At 43.0% G+C, this 22,146-nt stretch overlaps 1 protein-coding gene across 6 annotated transcripts in view; it reads left to right on the top strand.

Annotated features, from left to right (window-relative positions):
- LOC135217454 (GATOR2 complex protein WDR59-like) overlaps positions 1 to 22,146 on the top strand; it is a gene marked incomplete in the record, with an annotated part of 356,363 nt that overhangs the window by 98,625 nt on the left and 235,592 nt on the right. For all 6 annotated transcript variants that reach the window (XM_064253332.1, XM_064253330.1, XM_064253331.1 and 3 more), the window contains 1 exon segment: positions 18,815 to 19,054. In XM_064253332.1, the coding sequence (XP_064109402.1) occupies positions 18,815 to 19,054 (240 nt within the window).

The following is a 22,146-nucleotide window of genomic DNA, read 5'->3' as shown; positions in this document are numbered from 1 at the left end:
TCGATATATTCTCACTTAATATGCACGACGTGTCATCAATGTAATTAGTGTAATAATTGACTGATTCCGAAAGAAGATGTATGATTCGTATGTACGCAAATTAGTACGTAATAGAATCAGGAGGTTTTCTTCCAAGATCAGTAAACAGAGTAAACTTTATTTTGCCTAACCTTGTGGTATGGCCTACGGGCCTAGAGGAAGTGTCTGTGAGAGGTAATGCCCTTTCTGTTATGGTGGATTACATCAGTAATTGGAATCTAAAGTGCTCGCTCTCCAATCAGTGTTGTGAGTGTAGTGATGTTGATTTAGTGCCCCTAGTGTTGTGGAGGGGGCGTCAGATCGGCCTTATAACGCCTCTAGGTCTAGACCTCTGTCGGACTCCCAGGACCACAGGGTGGGACGAGGGCATTGTCGAAAGCCGAAGGAGGGTTACGAGGAACCCCCACCGATCTGGCGTCCCTTCGGCAGGACCTGAAGACGCTTCTCAGGCTGCCAAAGATCGTGCACGAATCCTGAATGATTGCTTCTCGTCCTCCGAGGCGTCCTCCCCGTACAGGGGTTGGAGCTCTCGGAAGGACTCGCGCCCTTTAAATAGAAGCTTATTGAGGAGGACGCTTCACGTCCTCTCTCTCTATTGTCAAGCGATTGTAATCGCCGCCTTAACAATTTGACGACTTTCCAACGCATGGGAGAAAGAAGAAGGAAATAGGAAGAACGCTGTTAAGCGCCCAGATCGCCTTATCGTTACTGTGAAAAGGAAGAAGGCGTACCCTCGTCTTCTCACAGGATCAGCCCTTCTCGGTTGGCCTCGTTTTCGCCAAAAGAAAGGCAAAACACATTTACTGAAGGAAGGATTTGAGGTGTCTAGGCGTCTGTCTGTCAAGTAGGCAGTCTTCTTCTCCTTTTCCTTGCTCGTCGCTTTCTACATCCTCGCACCCAAGAACACACAGGCATCCTTTTGAGTGCGTTTCTGGAAGTGTTGATGAGCGTGACAGAGACGCAAGATGTCGCACAGGCGGCCGCCGTCTTTGTCAGGAGTTGCGAACGTCCATAATACTCGTCCGGACGACGATCACCGTACATCGGCTTATGACTAGCACGCTTCATGAGCGGCGCTCCCCTTGAAGACAGGACGCTTTTGAGGACGCTTTTCGGGACGCCTCCGTATTTGATAAGCAACAGTCATGTCGAAGTTTTTACCAAGACGTTCAGGAGAAACCTTGGTTTCTTAATAAGAATCTTATCGACGTTTGGGTATGATGGCGGATAGGAAATATCTACTTCCTTCCGTAAGCCCTAGAGATGAACAGGAATTCTGTCTCTTCCGCGATTTATGAGGAAATTACGAAGATTTAAAGAGTTCCTGGATTAACTTCCTTCCTTAAGGAGATATATATACTCTTTCTATCGTTCTATTAACGAAAAGAACGAAGATAGTAAAAGTTTTTTCCTTTCTCTATCTGCCTCGGCAGGGAAAGAAGGTAGTAGAGTATCTGCTGTATGATAATACGATACGGTCAAATCATAAGCACATACCGTAGTTACTTCTTTGCTGTGCAACTCTTATTACCAGTATCCTTACAGGACTTTCCTAGGAAGGACTACGCTTAAAGGGATTGTTATGACAATACCTAATTAGCTTCTAGATTTATCGAAGTCTTGTTTCGCTTAAATATACATTAATAAGAACTTCCTGAAGTTCGATAATAATTTTATAAGATTCCTTTATTGAATGGAGTAGCTGGCAACTCTGGAAGAGTAAGGCCAGACAGCTAACGGAGGCTGCTATCGCTTAGACCAACGCAGTAACCATCTATTTCTCAGTCATGAGAGGTCGGTCCTGCGGGATGGAATGACTAACCGTATCTCTCCCCTACAATCGCGGTCTTAGCCTCGGATTGAGGGGATAGTTAAGCAAACATAAATAAAATGTCTGCCTTTTGCTAAGAAGCTTTCAATAAGAAAGATATTACAGCCTTTCAATGCTGATTACCGTAGGTAACATTATTAAAGGAATCTAACGCAGCAGAACACTATATATTATATAATGCTCTCATGCTTACGAAAGCATGGCTTATTAGAGTACATGCTTAGTGAGAAGATGAATGTAGTAGAGAATTCACTTTAAGTCTACGTTATGGTCAAGTCTTATGGCCTTTCATGCATCAGGGCGCTCGACAAGATCCTCTCTGAGATGCCGTTCAGAACCCTTGGTGTTCTATGCACCAATACGCTCGGTAAGACTCTCGCGAGGACGTCTCTTGAAGACGCTCAACGTCCTACGCATTGAGACGTGAGGAAGCTTTTGCAGATGCTCGACGTCCTACACGAAGAGACGCTCATCAGGACGCTCTGGAAGACGCTCGACGTCATAAACATTGATAAGCTTTTTGGAAGACGCTCGATGTCTTACACTTCTGGACGCTCGCCAGGACGCTAGCAAGGACGCTTTTGAAGACGTTCGGCATCCTACACGTCATGTCGCTCAGCAGAGCACTTACCAGGACGTTCTTCAGAACGTTAGGCGTCCTACGCATCAAGATGTTCGCCAGGATTCCTGCAAGAACGGTCTTCAAGAGGGCGTCTTCGAAGAAGAGGAAGGAGTTTGGTCTCGTCAAGATGTCTACTTTGCTTTCTACGAAGGGAGCGTTCAATAGAATCCATGACTTGATGAATTCCAGAAAAACTGTAAGCAGATTTCGGTGTCATAAAACGCCTCGTCTGCTTTCGGGACTGCGCTGCCGAAGGGGAACATTAAGGTCCTACCTGTCGTAAGCCCAGTCTCTGATTAGGAATCCTGCCCCTTCCTCGATTTCTGCGGGAATCGGGAAAACTATATGCTCGCAATTCACCTGGATTACTTTCCTGTCATGTAAATGGGTTAGTTCTCATTGACAAAGATCTTAATAACATTTTATCGCTTAAGCGGATAAGCTCTCATTAACAAAATTCGAAAGAGCTCTCATTCATTAGTCAGAGGCTCATCCAGGAAAAAGACTTGTAGACTACGTCCATGAAGTCTTATGTCCAATATTATAAGAAGCTTGAACTGTCCTTTTCGATCCTCGGTTCTCACTTGATCTCCATTCGAATAATGTTAATTCGTTCTCTTGGCAAAGAGAACGAAGACAGTCGATTTCCATTCTCTCTCTCTTCCTCGTCGAGGAAAGAATGTAGTAGAGAATTAGATGTTCAAGTGACTACAATACTTACGTATTTTATCTTTGCGTCATATTACTAATGTAGGGTTCAAGTCATATACGCATATCATGGTTACCTCTACAGATGGCAACCGAAAAGACGGTTATTGTAAGTGTATTTAATCGGTCCTTCCTGCAAACTTCCAGGAGTTTCCGCTGTAAGGACAACGCTAAAAGGTATTGTTACAACAACACTAACTCAGCGTCTGCATCTAGCGAATTATGTTTCGCTTAAATATGCCTGCTTGAGAATTTCCTTCTGATCGATAATAGTAACAAACCTATTCCTTCGTAGAAGAGAGTAGCTGGTAACTCAGGCAGAATAGTGCGTGCGAGACGAGAGGTTGCTGTCATTGTGGATGACGCAGTATATTTAATCGGTACTCCAGGCAACTTTCCAGGAGTTTCCGATTTAACATTTGGTTAATTAAGCGTAATGTTACGACAACACAAAATCAGCTTCTGTATTTAGCGAATTCTGTTTCGCTTAAATATGCCAACTTGAGAGTTTCTGTTCAAATAATGGAAAATCTATTCCTTAGATGAATAGAATAGCTGGCAACTCGGCATAAGACTGCGAGAAGGTGAACATAAGCTGCTGCCTGTAACTGTCACAGTGTCACCAACTCAGTATCAGGTAGCTCGCTGTTATGCTCGGTCGTTTACGTCTCTCTCTCCCGCGGGATTGATTGACGAACCGTATCTCTACCCTACAATCATGACTTTCGCCTCGGGTTGAGGGGATTTCTAGTAATCATGAATAAACACGACTTCCTTTTGCTAAGAAATTTTCAACAGAGATATCTCTTAGACCTGTTCAGCGCTGCTTACCGCACTGTAACAGAATTCTGTACGAGTCTACCGCGGCATAGCACTATAATAATGCTCTCCTGCTTATGCAAAGCGCAGCCTTATTAGGGAAGGAAGCATGCTTAGTGAGGGAATGGATGAGTCTGCTGGGGACCATTTCCTCGCTGGAGAAGCTTGTTTCCCTGAATAGACTGCAATTCAGACCTTTACAGTTTTTCCTACAGGAGAACTGAAATAACATCAAAGATCTAGAAATAATTCTAAACATCTCTCAATGGGTTGACGATCACCTCAGGTGATACCGAGAGGGTGGCAGGCATCCGGACAGAGGTACAGAGGTCCTGGCACATAATCTAAGAGAATTGGAAGCAATTTGGTTGGCTCTCCAGTTCCTCGAAGAGTGAGTTTTTGGTCGATTGGTCCAAATCATCTCAGATAATTTCGCAGCTCTCTCATATCCCAAGAAGAGAGAGATGGTTATCGACATAGGCACGGAACATAACGATCCTCAAGAGGTTCGTTACACTATTGCACGTCCGTGCGGATCTTCTCGATCGACGGCAGCAACTACTGACGTCTGAGTAATCCTCGCTTAGAAGTATGTCGAGAGTTGTGGAGACTTTGGAGACGTCCTTTCGTAGATTTCTTCGCAATATTGAAGACGAAGAAGCTTCCTCTACGTTGTCCTTATTCTCAATCCGAGAGCGGTAGCAATAGACGCCATCATTATAGTATGGAATGGGGATAGTTGGTTAGTCTCTTTTCCCCTATTCAAAAGCTTAGGAAATATGATAAGATAATCGCTGGCGTCAGAGGGAGCGAGAAAGTACGCTGATCGCCCCATGTTGGCCTTCGAGAGGCTGGATTCACAGAGGTCACGTCCTTCAGAGAGCACTTTCCAAGGACCCTTCCCGAGAGAATCGGTCTACTCTAACAGCCTCACTTCGAGAGGTACCTAAAAACCTCTCCGCTCTGAGTCTGGATGCGTTCAGACTGTCGAGAAGCGAGAGGATCTTCAAGATTAATTACAAGTCTCATTGCCAAAGCAAAGCAGTGCTGCATATTTTGCAGTGTACCAACCGGAGTGGGCCGATTCTGGAGATAGTGCAGGAAGAATGACTGTTCCTACACCTCCACCTCTGTGAATTACTTTACCGTCTTCCCTTTCCGTCTGAAGTATGGGATAAGCTAACAGTCCCAACGATTGTAGAATACGGAAATATGTTGTTGACGGCCTCTAGGCTCAGAGATTCGGATCTGTCAAACAACAAAGCCCTTCACGATCTTTGAGGTCTGCGGAAATCTTGAAATGGTCTAGATCGAAGCTTCCGGCATGGAACTTGGACATAGTCTGAAGTTCCTGATGTCAAAGCATTTCGAACCTCTCCTTTCTGTAAACTTAATACACGTGACTAGAAAGGCTAATTTTCTAACCACTCTAGCTACGGCAAAGAGGGTTAGTGAGGTTTTAGCCATCATCAGAGGTTTTGGCTTTAGAGGACATAATTTGGTGTCCTCTAAGCCTTCCGTTCTTGCTAAGAACGAAAACCCGTCTAACCCTTGGCCCAGAGGCCTGGAGATCAAGGGGATGGCACAAATTATTGGGCAAGAGCCACAGAGAGTCCTGTGCCCTGTCGGGGCTCTCAAGTTTTATCTTGATAAAACTAAAGAAAGTCGAGGTCATTCGGACAATCTGCGGCGTTCCGTAAAAAGACCAGACTTGCCCATGTCGAAGAACGCCCTGGCGTTATTTTTAAGGAGTCTTTCTAAGAGGCTCATTCGTCATGTTTGAACAAAGATTTGAAACCTTTTAAAGTAAATGCTCACGAGGTGAGGGCGCGGCCTCGGAAGCATTTCAACAGATCATGGCACTCAGTTACATCCTGAGTACCGCGTTTTAGCGAAGCAACTCTGTGTTCGCTTCACACTCCCTGAGAGATGGGAAGACGTCATATGAGATCTGCTGCTCACTAGGGCCATACGTGTCCGCAGACACAATCTTGGGGGCAAGAAGTACCACTCATCCTATCCGGTAGAAAATGGTTAGGAAGAGCTCTTAATTTTATTTGTTGAGTCGCCGCCAATGGCGGACTTCTTAACTCTTAAGCCTTAGTTAAAACACCTTAACTTTGGCTAGGTTGGTCAGGTGGTGATATTTATTTTACTTCTTAGCCCTCATAGTATGGTCAATATGGTCTAGACACATTGTGGTCACGCCCCCGTTGTCAGATCATCTAGAACTCACCAGCTATACAGGTCACGTCCTTGCTGGAGACTCTAGTAAAGCAAAAGCAGACTTGGGTGACAGTAATCACGAAGTCAGCTATGCTAACAGGTAAGGAACCAAGATGTCTATCATCTGCATGTGAAATGTTTCCCAAAATCCTTTTATTCTGTCCCTCCCCACCTCCAATGGTGGGAATCAGCTATATATATATCTGACAGGTAAGTGTCATGAACAAAATGATATTGTTATGATACAATAAAGTTTGTTCATACTTACCTGGCAGATATATATATAGCTGTATTCTCCGAAGCCCGACAGAATTTCAAAACTCCCGGCACACACAGTGGTCGGCCAGGTGGTTAGTACCCATTCCCGCCGCTGGGAGGCGGGTGTCAGGAACCATTCCCATCTTCTATTCAGATTTTCTAATGCCACTGTCCCCGAGGGGAGGTTGGGTGGGTACTTGATTATATATATCTGCCAGGTAAGTATGAACAAACTTTATTGTATCATAACAATATCATTTTCTTACTTCCGTGCGCGGTATCTCGGCTGAAAATCTCAGAATTTCTTTAGTCACCTTGTCATAATTTTTGCACCATTTTCTATTAGGCATTACATAAAATGTGCACAATTTTATGTAGAATACAGCAAAAAGAACTCATGGTTGTAGCTTTTATCAGTTTTGAAATATTTTCATATAAATCACGATAAGTGCCAAAATTTAAACCTATGTTCAACTTTGACTCGACTAAAATGGTAAAAAAAGGCAATTATAAGCTAAAACTCTTACATACTAGTAACATTCAATCTTTTGCCTTCATTTTACAACAAATTGGAAGTCTTTAGCACAATATTTTGATTTATGGTGAATTTTTGAAAAAACTTTTTCCTTACGTCCGCGCGGTAACTCAGCCGAAAATCTCAGAAATTTTTTCGTCACTTTGTTGTAATTTTTGCACCGTTTTATATTAGCCGTTACATAAAGTTTTGTATATGAAAATGTGTGCAATTTTCTGTAAAATGCAACAAAAGATAACTCATAGTTAAAACACTTATAATCTAGTAATATTCAATCAATTAACATAATTTTGCAACAAATTGGAAGTCTATAGCACAATATTTTGATTTATGATGAATTTTTGAAAAAGATTTGTTTTTATGTCCGTGTGCTACGAATTCATGCATCATTTTGTGATAATATTTTCTCTGTGTTGCTTTGATTGTTTTACAATATGTTATATACCAAAATCATCGTAATTTAGTGTACAATACAAAAAAAAATTAACTCATTAGCCTTAACCGTTTTGCTCACAGCACGATTTGTATACAATTATATATGAAATTTTTTTTTTCGCGCTGTCATATATTCCAATATATATATATGATAATGATATTTTTTTAATTTCTGATGGTTTTAAACTAAACTTCAGGCAATGACAAAAAAGTAGCCAAAAATTAACTCCTAATCTTAAAAACTAAGCGTGCCGCTGGCATACGACAAGACACTTTGGTAAATAGAGGCTCAGCGTTTAAGGGTTAATGATAACAATATTCGACAAAATAAATAAAAGTATAAAGCATTTAATATAAAATTTAGCTTTCAATATAACATTTAGCATAAAAGATGTATAAAATAGTACGTAACCACGGTGACGTCACGCCCAGCTGGCTTGAGACTGAACGAGGGAGCATTGATATGTTGAGGAGAGAAGGAGAAGAGAGAGTTAAAATATTACTGTATTTATGTAAAAGCAGTAACAATTCACATAAAAAGGGAATTTCCCAATAAATTTAACATAATAGAATATGAAAACAATCAAATGCAATACAGGAAAAAAAATTCTTATTGAGCCAGTGTTCGGTGCGCCGTGAGACGGTCTAGTTGAGCAATGTCAACAAAACTGTAAGTGAAAGAACAAAGCTTTTCACAATAAAATTTAGCACAATTGATTAACAAAATCATCCGTCATTGCGGTGATACACAGCTAACTTGAGGTAGAGGGAGAGAGCGTTTAAATTTTTTAGGAATAATGAATGAATAATTTTAAGTTATCTGTTGTGGTATTGTTTAGGAGAGAAGAGACATAAAATCTTTACTATAATATGTACATGAAAGCAATACCAATTCACATGAAAAATTTATTTCACAATAAATTTAACATAATGGTAAAACATGAAAACAAACGCAATACAGGTAAGAAAAAAAAAGCTTTTGAGTCAGTGTTGGAGAGAGAGAGAGAGAGAGAGAGAGAGAGAGAGAGAGAGAGAGAGAGAGAGAGAGAGAGAGAGAGAAAAGAATGACTGGGATGATTATTCACCCATTTCTTTCACTTACACTCGATCTGCCCAATCACTTTTATTTTTGTTACGATAATATACCAGTCTTGTGACAATTGATTTCTACGATTTTTTTTACTACTGTAAAATTAACTCGGCTCTGTAATAAACAAACTGGCGCCGCTTTCAGCTTCTGCATGGCTTCGATCATTTGTTTAAGCGGCTTCCTTGTGAAAACTTTTTTCTTGCATTTTTGACTTTTTACCTATTTGTTTGCTAAATCCTCATGTTTGTTTTAAAAGTGCTGTTTGGCAACAGTAAGTTGATGTATTGTGGCATAATTAATCTCTTTCATGCACTTAAGATTCAAGTGGAAACAAGCTGATTCTCTCTCTCTCTCTCTCTCTCTCTCTCTCTCTCTCTCTCTCTCTCTCTCTCTCTCTCTATACACACAATATCGATTCTTTTGATTATCTTTGTACCTAATATGTGAATAAATTTGATTTTCTTATCAACCTCTGCATACTGCAACCAATTTGGTTTGCTTAAAGGGTTCCTGCCTCTCTTCCCTCCATCCCCCAGCTGCTGGCACCATTTTTACCAAACAGTTTGTAAATCATACACAGAAAAAATAAATTGTTCCGATACGTAATACAAACCCTCGGTCCTTTAACAATAGGAAGGTAACTAGCGGCAGCTGGGACGGTCGTAAGCTTCGAACAAGGGGAGAACGGTAGTTAACTGCTTGTCCGATCGCTGCGCGCGCCCGAGAGGTGAAGAATCACTTTTGCTTTCGGCCGCGGGTGTGAAGGACGTGTTCGTCATCGCTCTCTGCCCGTTTCATCGTCGTATGCTTTGTTTATATTGTGTTTTCTACTAATGGCTTGTTTGATCTTGAAAATGAAACTGTAAGTACACTGTTTTCATTTTCATTACTTAATTATGAATCAACATGGAGCTATCGCCGTAGAGGCGGCGATTTCCGCTCTTTTCATGAAATTGAATTTAATTATGTCTCGGTGCCGAGGGCGGGCGCACTCGCGCCGAGTCATGTATTTTGGGCGAAAGTGTGTAATTGAAAGATGTAAGTACTCTTTTTCATTATATTTTTGCCCTGTGCGTTCGTTGCCGAGAGCTTGATTGCGCTCGGCACGAGCCTCTTATTTTGTATGAATAGAATGCAATGAAAGTGGATTCGCAATGCAGTTTTCTTTTCATTTTCATTTATTAATTGCATCAAATTTAATTTTGGATCAATTTCCGCTCTTACCTGGGAATTAATCCTTACGATTTATTGCTGTGAAAGTGAATTCGCAAGTGCAGTATTGTTCATTTTCATTTATAATTATGATAGCATCATATTATTATGGATCAAGTTTCCGCTCTTACCCGGGAATTGATCTTTCCCCCTTTAAGTTCTATGAAGTGAATCGCAAGTGCAGTATTCTGTTTCATTTTCATATTACTTTTCACTGCTGTGCGGGGGTAGGGGAAGCGAAGGTCTGCCAGGAAGTCGTCGGAAAGCTCTCCCGCGACTCCCTTGGTATCCGATTCTTCGTCTTCTTTCCTGCCCCCCCGCTCAGCTTCCTCGTATTTTGTATTTGGGGTCTTCCTTGCGTTCGGGGTGGGGCATGTCTCCCCCCCGTGCGTGAGGGAACCCCTCTTACTAATCTGTCTGTGCTACCGCAGGTGCTACATCCGTGGGAGACGACCTTGGACAGGTATGGGCCACTGCGGCTGCAGGGCGTGCCTAGCATCCACGATCTGCTGCAGCGTCTAGCGAGGTCTGGGGCGGTGACCTTGGAGCGGTCTCCACTACAACTTCACGGCCGCTTATGCTGCTTCCCCCCGCTGGTCTACACTCCCCATGCTGTGTCGGTGACGCCGTCTGCCGCTTCTAGGGCCGGTCGCCGCCGTACCGAGGAGGGGTATGCCGCCGCCGCCTGTGTTTTCTTCGTGTTGCCTGCCCCAGACTTCCGCTGTTCCAGCAGCTCGCCCCTGGACCGGCCGCCAGTACCAGCTTCCCGCTGGCTGCCGATGATTCTACGAGGCGATGGCTGGGCCTGCCGTACCTGTCGCTGATGTGGTTCCCGCTACTGGCTTGGCTGTCCCTTCTGTGTTTACCGCTGCCGCTGTTCCTGCCACTCCTGAGCTGGTTGCTGTTCCTGTCGCTCCTGGTTCCTGCGCCTGTCCATGCTGGTCCTGCCCATGGTGTGTCTTCCCCAGTCCCAGGTCCTTCCGGACAGGTGCAGTCGGGCCGTGTTGCTTCGGCAATAGGCCCGACTCCGGCCTGGATGGAGGACCTGACGACTGTCCTGCGTGAGCTGACGAAGAAGAGGAAGGTGTCATCTTCGTCTTCGTCTGCTGCTGCCTCTTCCCCTTCGACTTCTAAGGCCCATAAGCCGAAGAAGAAGAAGGCTGCCTCTCCCCCCTAAGAAGTCTCCTTCGGGAACTTCTAAGGGCCCGTCCCACCTCGGTGGGACGAGGTGGGACGGGGGGTCCTTCTGCTGGTCCTCCTGCTCCTTCGGGAGCGGAGCCCGTCTCCCCTTCCGTAAGGAAGAGATAGACGGGGACCAGAGGAGTATCGGTTAGCTCTGGTACTTCCTCGCCTGGTGCTAGCGGCGATGCCGCTACGCCAGGTTCCGGCTCGGTCTCTCGTTCGCAGGAGATCCCGAGTGTACGCTCTCCCTCGGGAGACCGTGCAGCCAAAGTTTCGGCGCCAGAGTTCGCTCGGCGCCAAGACCACGGCACGGAGCAGAAGGCTGGCGAGAACCGCTCAGGTGACTCTCGCCAGGCCAGCGGCCGCTCTCGCAGCGACCAGCTGGTAACCCGGGTAACCGGGTTTTCCCCTAAGAAGACTCCTTCGTGAACTTCGAAGGGCTCGTCACACTCCGGTGTGACGGGGGGGTTCTTCTGCTGGTCCTCCTGTTCCTTCGGGAACGGGGCCCGTCTCCCCTTCTGAGAAGAAGAAGAAGACGGGGACCAAGGGTGTGCTGGCTACCGCTGGTACACCCTCGCCTGGTCTTGGCAGCTCTGCTGCTAAGCCAGGTACCGGCTCGGTTTCTCGTCCGCGAGAAGTTCCGAGTGTACGGTCTCCTTCGGGTGACCGTGCAGCCAAAGTTAAGACGCCTGAGTTCGCTCAGCGTCATGACCGAGGCACGGAGCAGAAGACTGTCGAGAGCCGCTCAGGTGACTCTCGCCAGGCCAGCGGCCGCTCTCGCAGCGACCAGCCGGTACCTCCGGTGGACGTGACGGTCTCTGACCGGCCACGGGTTGAGGCTGGGAAGAGGTCCCCCAGGTCCCCTCGACCGACGGTACCAGCCTCGGCTGGTACCAGCGGTTTGACGTGCCGCGAGGACGCTCACCGGTCTCACCGCGAAAGTGAGCTCTGCAGGTCACCTGACCGCCGCTCCCACAGGGACCGGGCGGATACGATGACCAGCAGCAGCTCGTCTGACGCACGGGACCGGGGTCGACGTGCTCAGTCGAGCAGCTCGCCACAGGTGAGCGGCACGGCCAGGCCTGCAGATCGATTCCCACCGCGGGTTGGTGATTGGCTGCAGCCCCCCACGTACGCTGGTCCTGCCAGCGAGCGGGGGGGGGAGCGTCAGGTCTGTCTCTCCACAGGTCTGTCTCTCCACTACCTTCAACTTCCTCGGGCTACACCGGGAAGAGCGAGGTAGCTAGGAGTGATCGTGAGAGGTGCGCCGCTCACGATCCCGTCACGACGCCGCACGTGCCACGTATGGTCTTAGGACCAACCAGGACGTACGCGCAAGTGATTGGAGGCGACCGTCAGGGGGGGGGGGGGGGGGGGGGGGGGGGTTGTTAGAGTCCAGTTCTGTCTCTCCGATACCTTCAACTTCCTCGGCATACGCCAGAAGAGCGAGGTATATAGGAGTGATCGTGAGAGATGCGCCGCTCACGATCCCGTCACGACGCCGCACGTGCCAGGTATGGTCTTAGGACAGCCAGGACGTACGCGCAAGTGATTGGAGGCAACCGTCAGGGATCTGTTGCTGGTCCTTCTTCTGAAGGAGGAGGGTCTTGGGAGCTGCTCTTGTTGGAGGGACTGGATGGTCCTACTCCTCAAGACGCTGTAACTTCCGAGATTCAGAGTAACTTTGCCCAGGTTATTGCACTGATTCGTCAGCACAACGACTTGGGGGAAGGATCGCCGCTCCCACCAGCAGAGCCCATGTCTCTGCTCGAGTCGTTTTGGGGCCCGAGAGGGAACCCAAACCGACGGTGGGTTTGCCGCGATCGGAGCTTGCCGATTCTGTCTTGAACCAGAGTCTCTCGTCTCCGGACAAGAAGGCTCTCTCAGTTCTGGCCGGTCGATCAAGCTACTTCCACCTCCTCTACTGCGACAGCGGCGTTTCTACGTGTCTTCGGACACCGTATTTAAATACTCCTTCGGTCCTCCTGAGAGGTTTCGACCTCGACGAGGACTGGAATGAGTCGGAGGACGGTATCGGCTCTCTCCTGTCAGGTGTCGATCAGCCCCACCCAGACGACGTTCACAGTGGTGGCAGACCCTTACCTACAGTGAGAGTTCGTAACCCTCCTCGGGAAAACGTTTTTCTCCTGACGATACGTTTTCCCAGACTCTGAGAGGCCATCGCCGCAAGGCGATGGCTGCTCCTACTCTTCTCCAACTGCTAGTTCCACTGGGAAGGCGAGCGAGTATCCAATTCCTCCCCCATTCCCTCTCTCCTTACGGCTACGAGGGAAAGGGGAGGGATCCTACAGAGATTTCTCTGTAGGATTCCACGTTGGGGACTGCGCTACCGGGGAGGACCTTCGGGTCCTACCTGACGTAAGCCCCGGTTCGTTGAGGAGGGATCCTGCCCCATTCTCGATTTCTACGGGAATCGAGAGGACCACCAGCCGATATCGTTTGACGAATTCGGTGGGGGTTGCGCAGACTGCTTAGAATTCTACGAATTTCTAGCGCATTCAGTGTTTTAGAGTTTCTTACGATCTCCAAAACAACTTAGGCGAGACACGGTCCAACCCAAAGTGAGCGAGACGAGAATCCCCGATATGTTACACGATAATCGGGAACCTCGCCTATGCTCGAATCCTGGAATTTCTATCATTAGGAAGAAGACTGCTGCTGAAAGAAGACTATCTCACAATAGGCGACCAACCTGGAATAGAGAAGAACGGACGGGAATATCCAGTTTGGCTTGAACTATCGTCTTAGTATTCTGTTCACCATTGAAGCTTTCCTTCGAGGAAGACTTCTTCACTCTCTTTGATAGAGACCGAAGGTGGTCGATCTCCAATCCTTATTTTGTTTTCTTGAAGGAAAGAATTTAGGATGGAGATCGTTGTTCAGAATCCTACAAATATACTACGTATATTAACCTCGCGACATGATTCTGCTAAGCAGTTGAATGGTCCGAGGGGTAGGCGCATATCCTGGTTATTCTACGGATTGCGACTTAGACGAAAAGTATTCTAATTGAACTGCAACTCGGGTTGCCTGCAATCTCCCAGGAGTTTCCAGTTTCAATTTTAATTTTAATACTTATGGTGTTGTAACAACAACACCATTTAAGCTTTTATATTTACCGAAATTCGTTTCGCTTAAATATAATTGCTCGAGCATATCTTTTTATGGCTCGGTGGTTCTAGCCGAACGCATTCCTTCGTGGAAAGGATTACTTGGCAACTCAGGATGACGAGTCAGCGACAGCTACTGCGTATTGAATTGCCCGAGGCATTTCAGTACCAGCTGCCGCTTTGAGATGGACGGTTGGTTATGTCTTTCTCACCTGCTTTGATTGAATACCAACCGTATCTCTGCCCAACAATCACGGACTTAAGTCTCTGATTAACGGGGATTCTCACATACATGAATGACCATCTACTGCTGTGACGCTAGTATTCATCGTCTTCGGTATTGCGAGAATTTTAAACAGAGATATCTATTCGACTCTCATCTTTCTGTTTACCGCACGGTAACAGAATTCTGTAATAGTCTCTTGCTGCATCGTATCTCGATAATGCGAATGATTTTTGCGGAATCTGAGTTTGTCCTCAAAATATCTTGTATTCGGAGGTGTGGCAATGTTCATTGTTCACCCCGGATTAGCAGATGTATTGAAAGACATCGCCTACTCCCACACCTGCCAGCTCTACTTCCAAACGTTCAGCCCATGAGAAGCAGTTCTTCAGGCGGCTTCTCCCCTGTGTTTCATTACTGAAGAACGCCCGCTTTCACTGCACACCGGACAGCAATGAAAAATGGCGGTTGAGCGTTTTCAGTCATTGTAAGCACAGGTTAGAATCTTGAGATTCCTTCTCTCGATTCAGCTGGAAGACGTAGGTTGCATTCATTGCCTACCTTCGTCTTCAACGTCACATAGTGTTGTTTCTCCTTAAGCTGAGATTCAACGTCTATGAGATTTTCTTGCCATTAGGGACCTCGGTCTTTTGAAGGCAATTAACTTTCGCCTTTTGAGCTTATGCATTAAGAGAATCATCGCCGCGCCGTCCGGCATCGGTGACTAACAAATATTTTATTTGTTTGGTCTCTCGCATAACTCTTTAAAGGGCGAAGGTCACGTGACTACCCGGATGCTTGGACAACTTGCCTCTACTGATTCCGAACAGTCAGTCGGCAGCTGTCAGAGCGCCCGAGTCAGTTACGAACTATGCTGTGGACTTAGTTCGGTTGTTCCAGAGCAATCATTACTTCGTCTTAACCCTCTTACGCCGATTGGACGTATTAAACGTCGAGTCAAAATGTCTCCCGTATGCCGATTGGACGTATCATACGTCGGCTCAAAAAAGTTTTTTTAAAAATTCGCGGAAAAATACTTATAGGCCTACCAGGCGAAAACTTTTGTATCACGCGCCTTGGGGGATGCTGGGAGTTCACGGATCAAGGCGTTGTTTTGTTTACAATCGCTACGCAGGCGCGCAAGCGCGAATTTCTTTCTTATCGCACTAAAAAGTATCAGTGACACATCTCGGAAATTATTTCGTCACTTGACATAATTATTGCACCATTTTAAATTATCCTTTACATGAAGTATATATATGAAAATGTGCGCAATTTCATGCACAATACAACTAAAAAATACTCATGATTGTAGCTTTTATCAGTTTTGAAATATTTTCATATAAATAACGATAAGTGCAAAAATTTTCAACCTTCGGTCAACTTTGACTCTACAGAAATGGTCGAGAAACGCAATTGTAAGCTAAACTCTTACATTATAGTAATATTCAATCATTTTACCTTCATTTGCAACGACTTGGAAGTCTCTAGCACAATATTTCGATTTATGGTGAATTTATGAAAAAAAAACATTACGTCGCGCGGTAACTTCCGAAAAATCAGAATTTTTTTGTGCGATTGTCGAAATGTTTGCACCATTTAAAATTAGCTGTTACATAAAGTTTTGTATATGAAAATGTGCGTAATTTCATGTAGAATACAACTAAAAATGATTGAAGGTTGTAGCTTTTCTCTTTTTTCGAAATATTTGCATATAAATCACGATAAATAGAAAAAAAACCACGTTCGGTCAAATTTGACTCTACCGAAATAGTTGAAAAACAAAAAACGCAATTGTAAGCTAAAACTCTTACGGCCTAGTAATATTCTGTCATTTTTCTTCATTTTGAAACAAATTTGAAGTCTCTAAAACAATATTGTGATTTATGGTGAATTTTTGAAAAAATATATTTACCTTCACTCCGCGCGCCGATTCGCGGCTGCAAGTCTCCGAAAATACGTACATGGCATTATCCTAATATTTGCTCCTTTTCATATTAGCCTTTTTATAGAGTTTCATATATCAAAATGTGTGCAAATTCATGAAGAATACAATAAAAATTAATTGAAGGTTGTAGCTTTTTCCATCTTCGAAATATGTCCATATAAAAAATTATATATATATTAAAATTTCGACATCGGTCAAATTTAACTCGTCCGAAATGGTCGAAATCTGCAATTCTAATCTAAAACTCTTACAGTATCGTAATATTCAATCATTTGTCTTAATTTTGAAACAAATTGGAAGTCTCTAGAACATTATTTAGAATTACGGTGAATTTTGAAAATAACATTTTTTTACGTCCGCTCGTTACGAATTCGTACATCATTTTGTGATAATATTTTTCCGGTGTTGCTTTTATTGTTTTACAATGTATTATATATCAAAATGATCGCAATTTAGTGTACAATACAACGCAAAAAAAAGTAACTGGTTAGCTTTGACCGTTTTCTGCACAGCGTTGATTGAATCAATTATGTATGAAATTTTTTTGTTTTTTCGCTACCAATATATCGCATTATTTACATATGATAATGATATTATTTTTCATTTCTGATGATTGCCATTCTAAACTTCAGGCAATGACAAAAAAAAGGAGCCAAAAATGAACTCTTAATCTTCAAAAGTACGCGCGCTGTTAATTTTTTGAAAAAATTATTTTTTCCACTTCCGCGCTCACTCCAAACCAGGCCCGGCATACGGGAGACGTTTTGATTTTTAGGGCTCCGGCGTAAGAGGGTTAATAGATTGTCAGTATGAGTACTGTACATAACCAAAGTCGAGAAGAGGGATAGGTCATACGACTATCCCCTTCTTTTCGTCTTAGGTAACTGCATGACTTCTCTTGAGAAGTCAAGCACAAAGGGATGGGGATTTGTGACGCTCGATTTTGTACCGACTCGGAACCCTTCGGTAACTGACGATTGGTTCGAGTACTTCACAATACCCTCCCTAATGGACTTCACCGCCTCCGATACGAAGGCTATGCTGCTGTGTCCTGTGAAGGCGCGACGGAGCTGTCTGAAGAAACTCGACACCCAGGATGAGTGTGGACGCCTCTTCATCATTCTCTCGCGTTCCGCAAGAACTTCTCCGTGGCGCAGGTAATGAAGGCAGGCGCCTGGTCCAACTGGACCGCATGCACCTCCTTCTACCTTCGGGATATTGCCCACAGTTCCTTGGATCTTTTTCCTTGGGAACCGTGGTGGTTGCTCAACACGTTGTGTAGTTAACCCAGACCCTCGCAGGCTGAACAGCATCGAGTCCTGGTGTGACCGTAAGAATGGATGAGGAATGAGAGTGTGACTGGCTCCTCTTCCCATCTTTTTCTTCCCTCTACCTCTGGGTAGAGGGACACGGTCGTCACCCTGCTGGGTAAGGACGAGATGCAAGGTGGGAGATAATCAATAAAGAGCACCATCCTATCCCTTTCAGTAGGGATAGGAGTAAATATCCACCACTTCCTCCAACAAGGGGGAGGAAGTGGATGCCAATTTGAGACAAACCCATCATTTTATGATTGTCTCTTGCAAACAGGAACAAGTTCTTGCTTGCTGGTACGAAGAGATACGCTTGCCTCTCTCTTAGTACTTGGCCCAGAGGTCTGACCATTGATCCTGCGGTGCACACCCCGATCAATCGGACAGAGGTTTGGATCCCTCCCTTGCTCTTACGACCAGGGAGGCACTCCAGGGTTGGACGAACACCAGTCTGTTCACCAAAAAGACTCAGATTCCTCCCACCAAGAAGTGAGTCTTCCTATTGTTAAAGGACCGAGGGTTTGTATTACGTATCGGAACAAATGACAATTTGTCGAAAATTGCATTTTTCTAACTATACAAACCTGAGGGGTCCTTGACCATATAGTCCCACCTCATGCCACCCCTCACTCTGGCAACTTTTTGCATGGGCCTAAAGCAAAAGTGATTCTTCACCTCTCGGGCGCGCGGGCGCGCGCACGATCGGACAAGCAGTTAACTACCATTCTCCCCTTGTTCGAAGCTTACGACCGTCCCAGCTGCCGCTAGTTACCTTCCTATTGTTAAAGGACCTCAGGTTTGTATAGTTAGGAAAAATGCAATTTTCGACAAATTGTCATATTTAGAAAATTTTACTTCATATAACGTACTGTTTCATTACTTTACACTCGAATTTAACTTTTGATCACATTAATAATAAGAAAAATGTTAAAAGGGGAACTTTATTTCTTATGGGGATATTTGTTTCATATTTCGAACAAATCTTACTTTGAACAGCCCTCTGGAACGGATTAAGTTTGAAGCACGAGGTGCTACTATATATGGTTGTGAATGTTTGATTGAGAGGAGATATAGTACTAATCATTTGAATAATTTGAAAAATTGTACTTGTATGCAGACACCAGGATCTTCAAGAACTTTGTGCAATAAAACATTTTTATTAGATATTTGACCCATTCATTTGGTGGAAAATTTTTTAAACATGCTTTTGAGGTGAGAAGCTAATGATTCTTTGCTTTTCAGCCTTTTGGTGAAGGAGTAGTTACTGTTGTTATGCCACAGTTGAGGAGGGGTGAAAACTCTTTACTTTTGTGGTCTGTGACTGATGTCGGTGCACCAGCTCATACTTTTGTTGGGCATACAGATGTTGTCTTGGAATTTGAATGGAGGCAAAGTTTAAGTAATCCTGGGGACATTCAGATGGTATCTTGGGCTCGTGATCATAGCCTTCGGATATGGAATATTGACCATCAGTTACAGAGAGTAAGTTACATTTATTTTTCCTGTGATGCAAATGAAAGCTTTGTTGAAGTGAGTTTTATGTAACCCTTTTCTGAGACATGAAACTGTTGGTTAGTTTTACATTTAAGTCCTGCAAAACTGTCAAGCATTTTTAAAATATATCAATGTTGCTGGTAGCGTTTATAGGATTTTATTGTAAGATCTGTTATTACCATGGTATTTCTGAAAGTTGCTCAACATGGCAAATTATTTTCTAAGAATTTCTAGTAATTTGATATATAATATATATATATATATATATATATATATATATATATATATATATATATATATATATATATATATATATATATATTATCTAGAGCTACAATGTCCTTTAATATCTAATTCGCTCTACCTCGGAATTAATATATTTTCATATATGCTTAACCGAAGGGGAATTTTTTCTCGATAATAGACTGCCTGGACCAGGGCGCAAACCCGTGCATCCTTTCAAACCCAGGAACGTCAGTGAAGCTTTACCTATGTATATATCTATGTATATATACATATATTATATATAGATATACTAATATTTATATATATTATATATATATATATATATATATATATATATATATATATATATATATCGAGCTACAATGTCCTTTAATATCAATTCGCTCTACCTCGGAATTAATATATTTTCATATATGCTTAACCGAAGGGGAATTTTTCTCGATAATAGACTTGCCTGGACCAGGGCGCAAACCCGTGCATCCTTTCAAACCCAGGAACGTCAGTGAAGCTTTACCTATGTATAGTATCTATGTATATATACATATAGATATATATATATATATAGATATATATATATATATATATATATATATATATATATATAATATATTAAATGTATCCTGAGGAGTTGTTGACCAGCTATTGACAAGATAATAGTTACCTCAGTATTTGAGACCTTACTTCATAAAAGTTTGGCATCAATTTTTCATTTTAAAATTTGCCTACTAGTGTAGAAAAATTCGGAACTTCATATACTGATAATAACAGCAGTTCATAGAAGCTGCTTTCATTATCAGCATATGAAATATGCATTATTTAACTAGGCATCTGTTTATATTTAGTGCGTCATTGATGAAGTAAGGCTCTGTGAAGTAATAATGATGTTTCCTTTTTTTCCTTATGCAACAAAATCTATTTCACCACCTATCGCTATTCATGATCAAGAGGACCCCCCCCCCCCCCCCCCCCCCCCCCCCCCCCCACATTCCATACTCTGCCAGATTTATTTGTGATGTTCCGCTTTATCCCTTGTTCTTAGGTGCAGCTTCACAAAGGATGAACTGTGTGCCCATGTATCACTTTTCATTATTCATTTCACAGTGTGTTCTCATTTCTATTTATTTTTTTAAAATTAACCCTTTAACGCCGATTGGACGTATTAAACTTCGATATAAATTGTCTGTTGGGTGCCGATTGGACGTATGGTACTTCGATATAAAAAAGTTTTTTAAAAATTTGCGGAAAAATAGTTATAGCCCTACTAAGCAAAAACTTTTGAATCACGTGCCTTGGGAGATGCTGGGAGCTCACAGATCAAGGCGTTGTTTTGTTTACAATCGTTACCCAGGCGCGCAAGCGCGAATTTCTTTCTTCTTGCACTAAAAAGCATCAGCGACACATCTCAGAAATTATTTCGTCACTTTGACATAATTTTTGCACCATTTTATGTTAGCCATTACATGGAGTATTATATATGAAAATGTGCGTGATTTCATGTAGAATACAACAAAAAGCAACTCATGGTTGTAGCTTTTATCAGTTTTGAAATATTTTCATATAAATAACGATAAGTGCCAAAATTTCAATCTTTGGTCAACTTTGACTCTACCGAAATGGTCGAAAAACGAAATTGTAAGCTAAAACTCTTATATTCTAGTAATATTCAATCATTTACCTTTATTTTGAGACAAATTGGAAGTCTCTAGCACAATATTTCAATTTATGGTGAATTTATGAAAAAAAAAAAAATTTCCTTACGTCCGCGCTGTAGCTCTCCTCATGGAGGGTTTTTGTTGTGGGAGATTTCTATTGGTATTTGGCTCGTGGTAGTGGTCTCACTCGCCTAGTGTTCATACCGACACCCTCTTGGAGGGTGAGCGAGTCAGTTATACTGACCTTTTTCTTTATTTTATTTATTCTCTGGTATGTGTTAGTACATTTACCCTAGAAATAATAGATTAAAGGATATTTCGCGCAGCGACACGAGCTGAGCCCAGAAATAGATTTTTCCTTACGTCAAAATCCCTTTTTTCGTCCGATTGTCCTAATGTTCGCACCATTTTAAATTAGCTGTTACATAAAGTTTTATATATGAAAATGTGCACAATTTCATGTAGAATACAACTAAAAACAACCCATGGTTGTAGCTTTTATCAGTTTTGAAATATTTTCATATAAATAACGATGTGCCAAAATTTCAACCTTCGGTCAACTTTGACTCTACCGAAATGGTCAAAAAACGCAATTGTAAGCTAAAACTATTACATTCTAGTAATATTCAATCATTTACCTTTATTTTGCAATAAATTGGAAGTCTCTTAACACAATATTTCAAAATATGGTGAATTTATGAATTAAACTTTTTCCTTGTACCCGTGTGGTAACTCTTCCGAAAAAATCATAAATTTTTTCGTCCAATTGTTGTAATGTTTGCACCATTTTAAATTAGCCGTAGCATAAAGTTTTATATATGAAAATGTGCATAATTTCATTTAGAATACAACTAAAAACAACCCATGGTTGTAGCTTTTATCAGTTTTGAAATTTTTTTATATAAATAACGATAAATAGAAAAATTTGTCCTTTGGTCAAATTTAACTCGACCAAAATGGTCGAAAACTGCAATTGTAAGCTACAACACTTACAGTTTAGTAATATTCAATCAATTACCTTCATTTTGCAACAAACGGGAAGTCTCTAGCACAATATTTCGATTTATGGTGAATTTTTGAAAACGGGTTTTTTTACGTCCGCGCATTACGAATCAATGCATCATTTTGTGATAATATTTTCTCTGTGTTGCCTTGATTGTTTTACAATGTGTTATACACCAA

The sequence above is a fragment of the Macrobrachium nipponense genome, chromosome 7, assembly GCF_015104395.2.
Source record: "Macrobrachium nipponense isolate FS-2020 chromosome 7, ASM1510439v2, whole genome shotgun sequence".
Classification (NCBI taxonomy): Eukaryota; Metazoa; Arthropoda; class Malacostraca; order Decapoda; family Palaemonidae; genus Macrobrachium; species Macrobrachium nipponense.
This window is presented reverse-complemented; position numbering and strand designations above follow the sequence as displayed.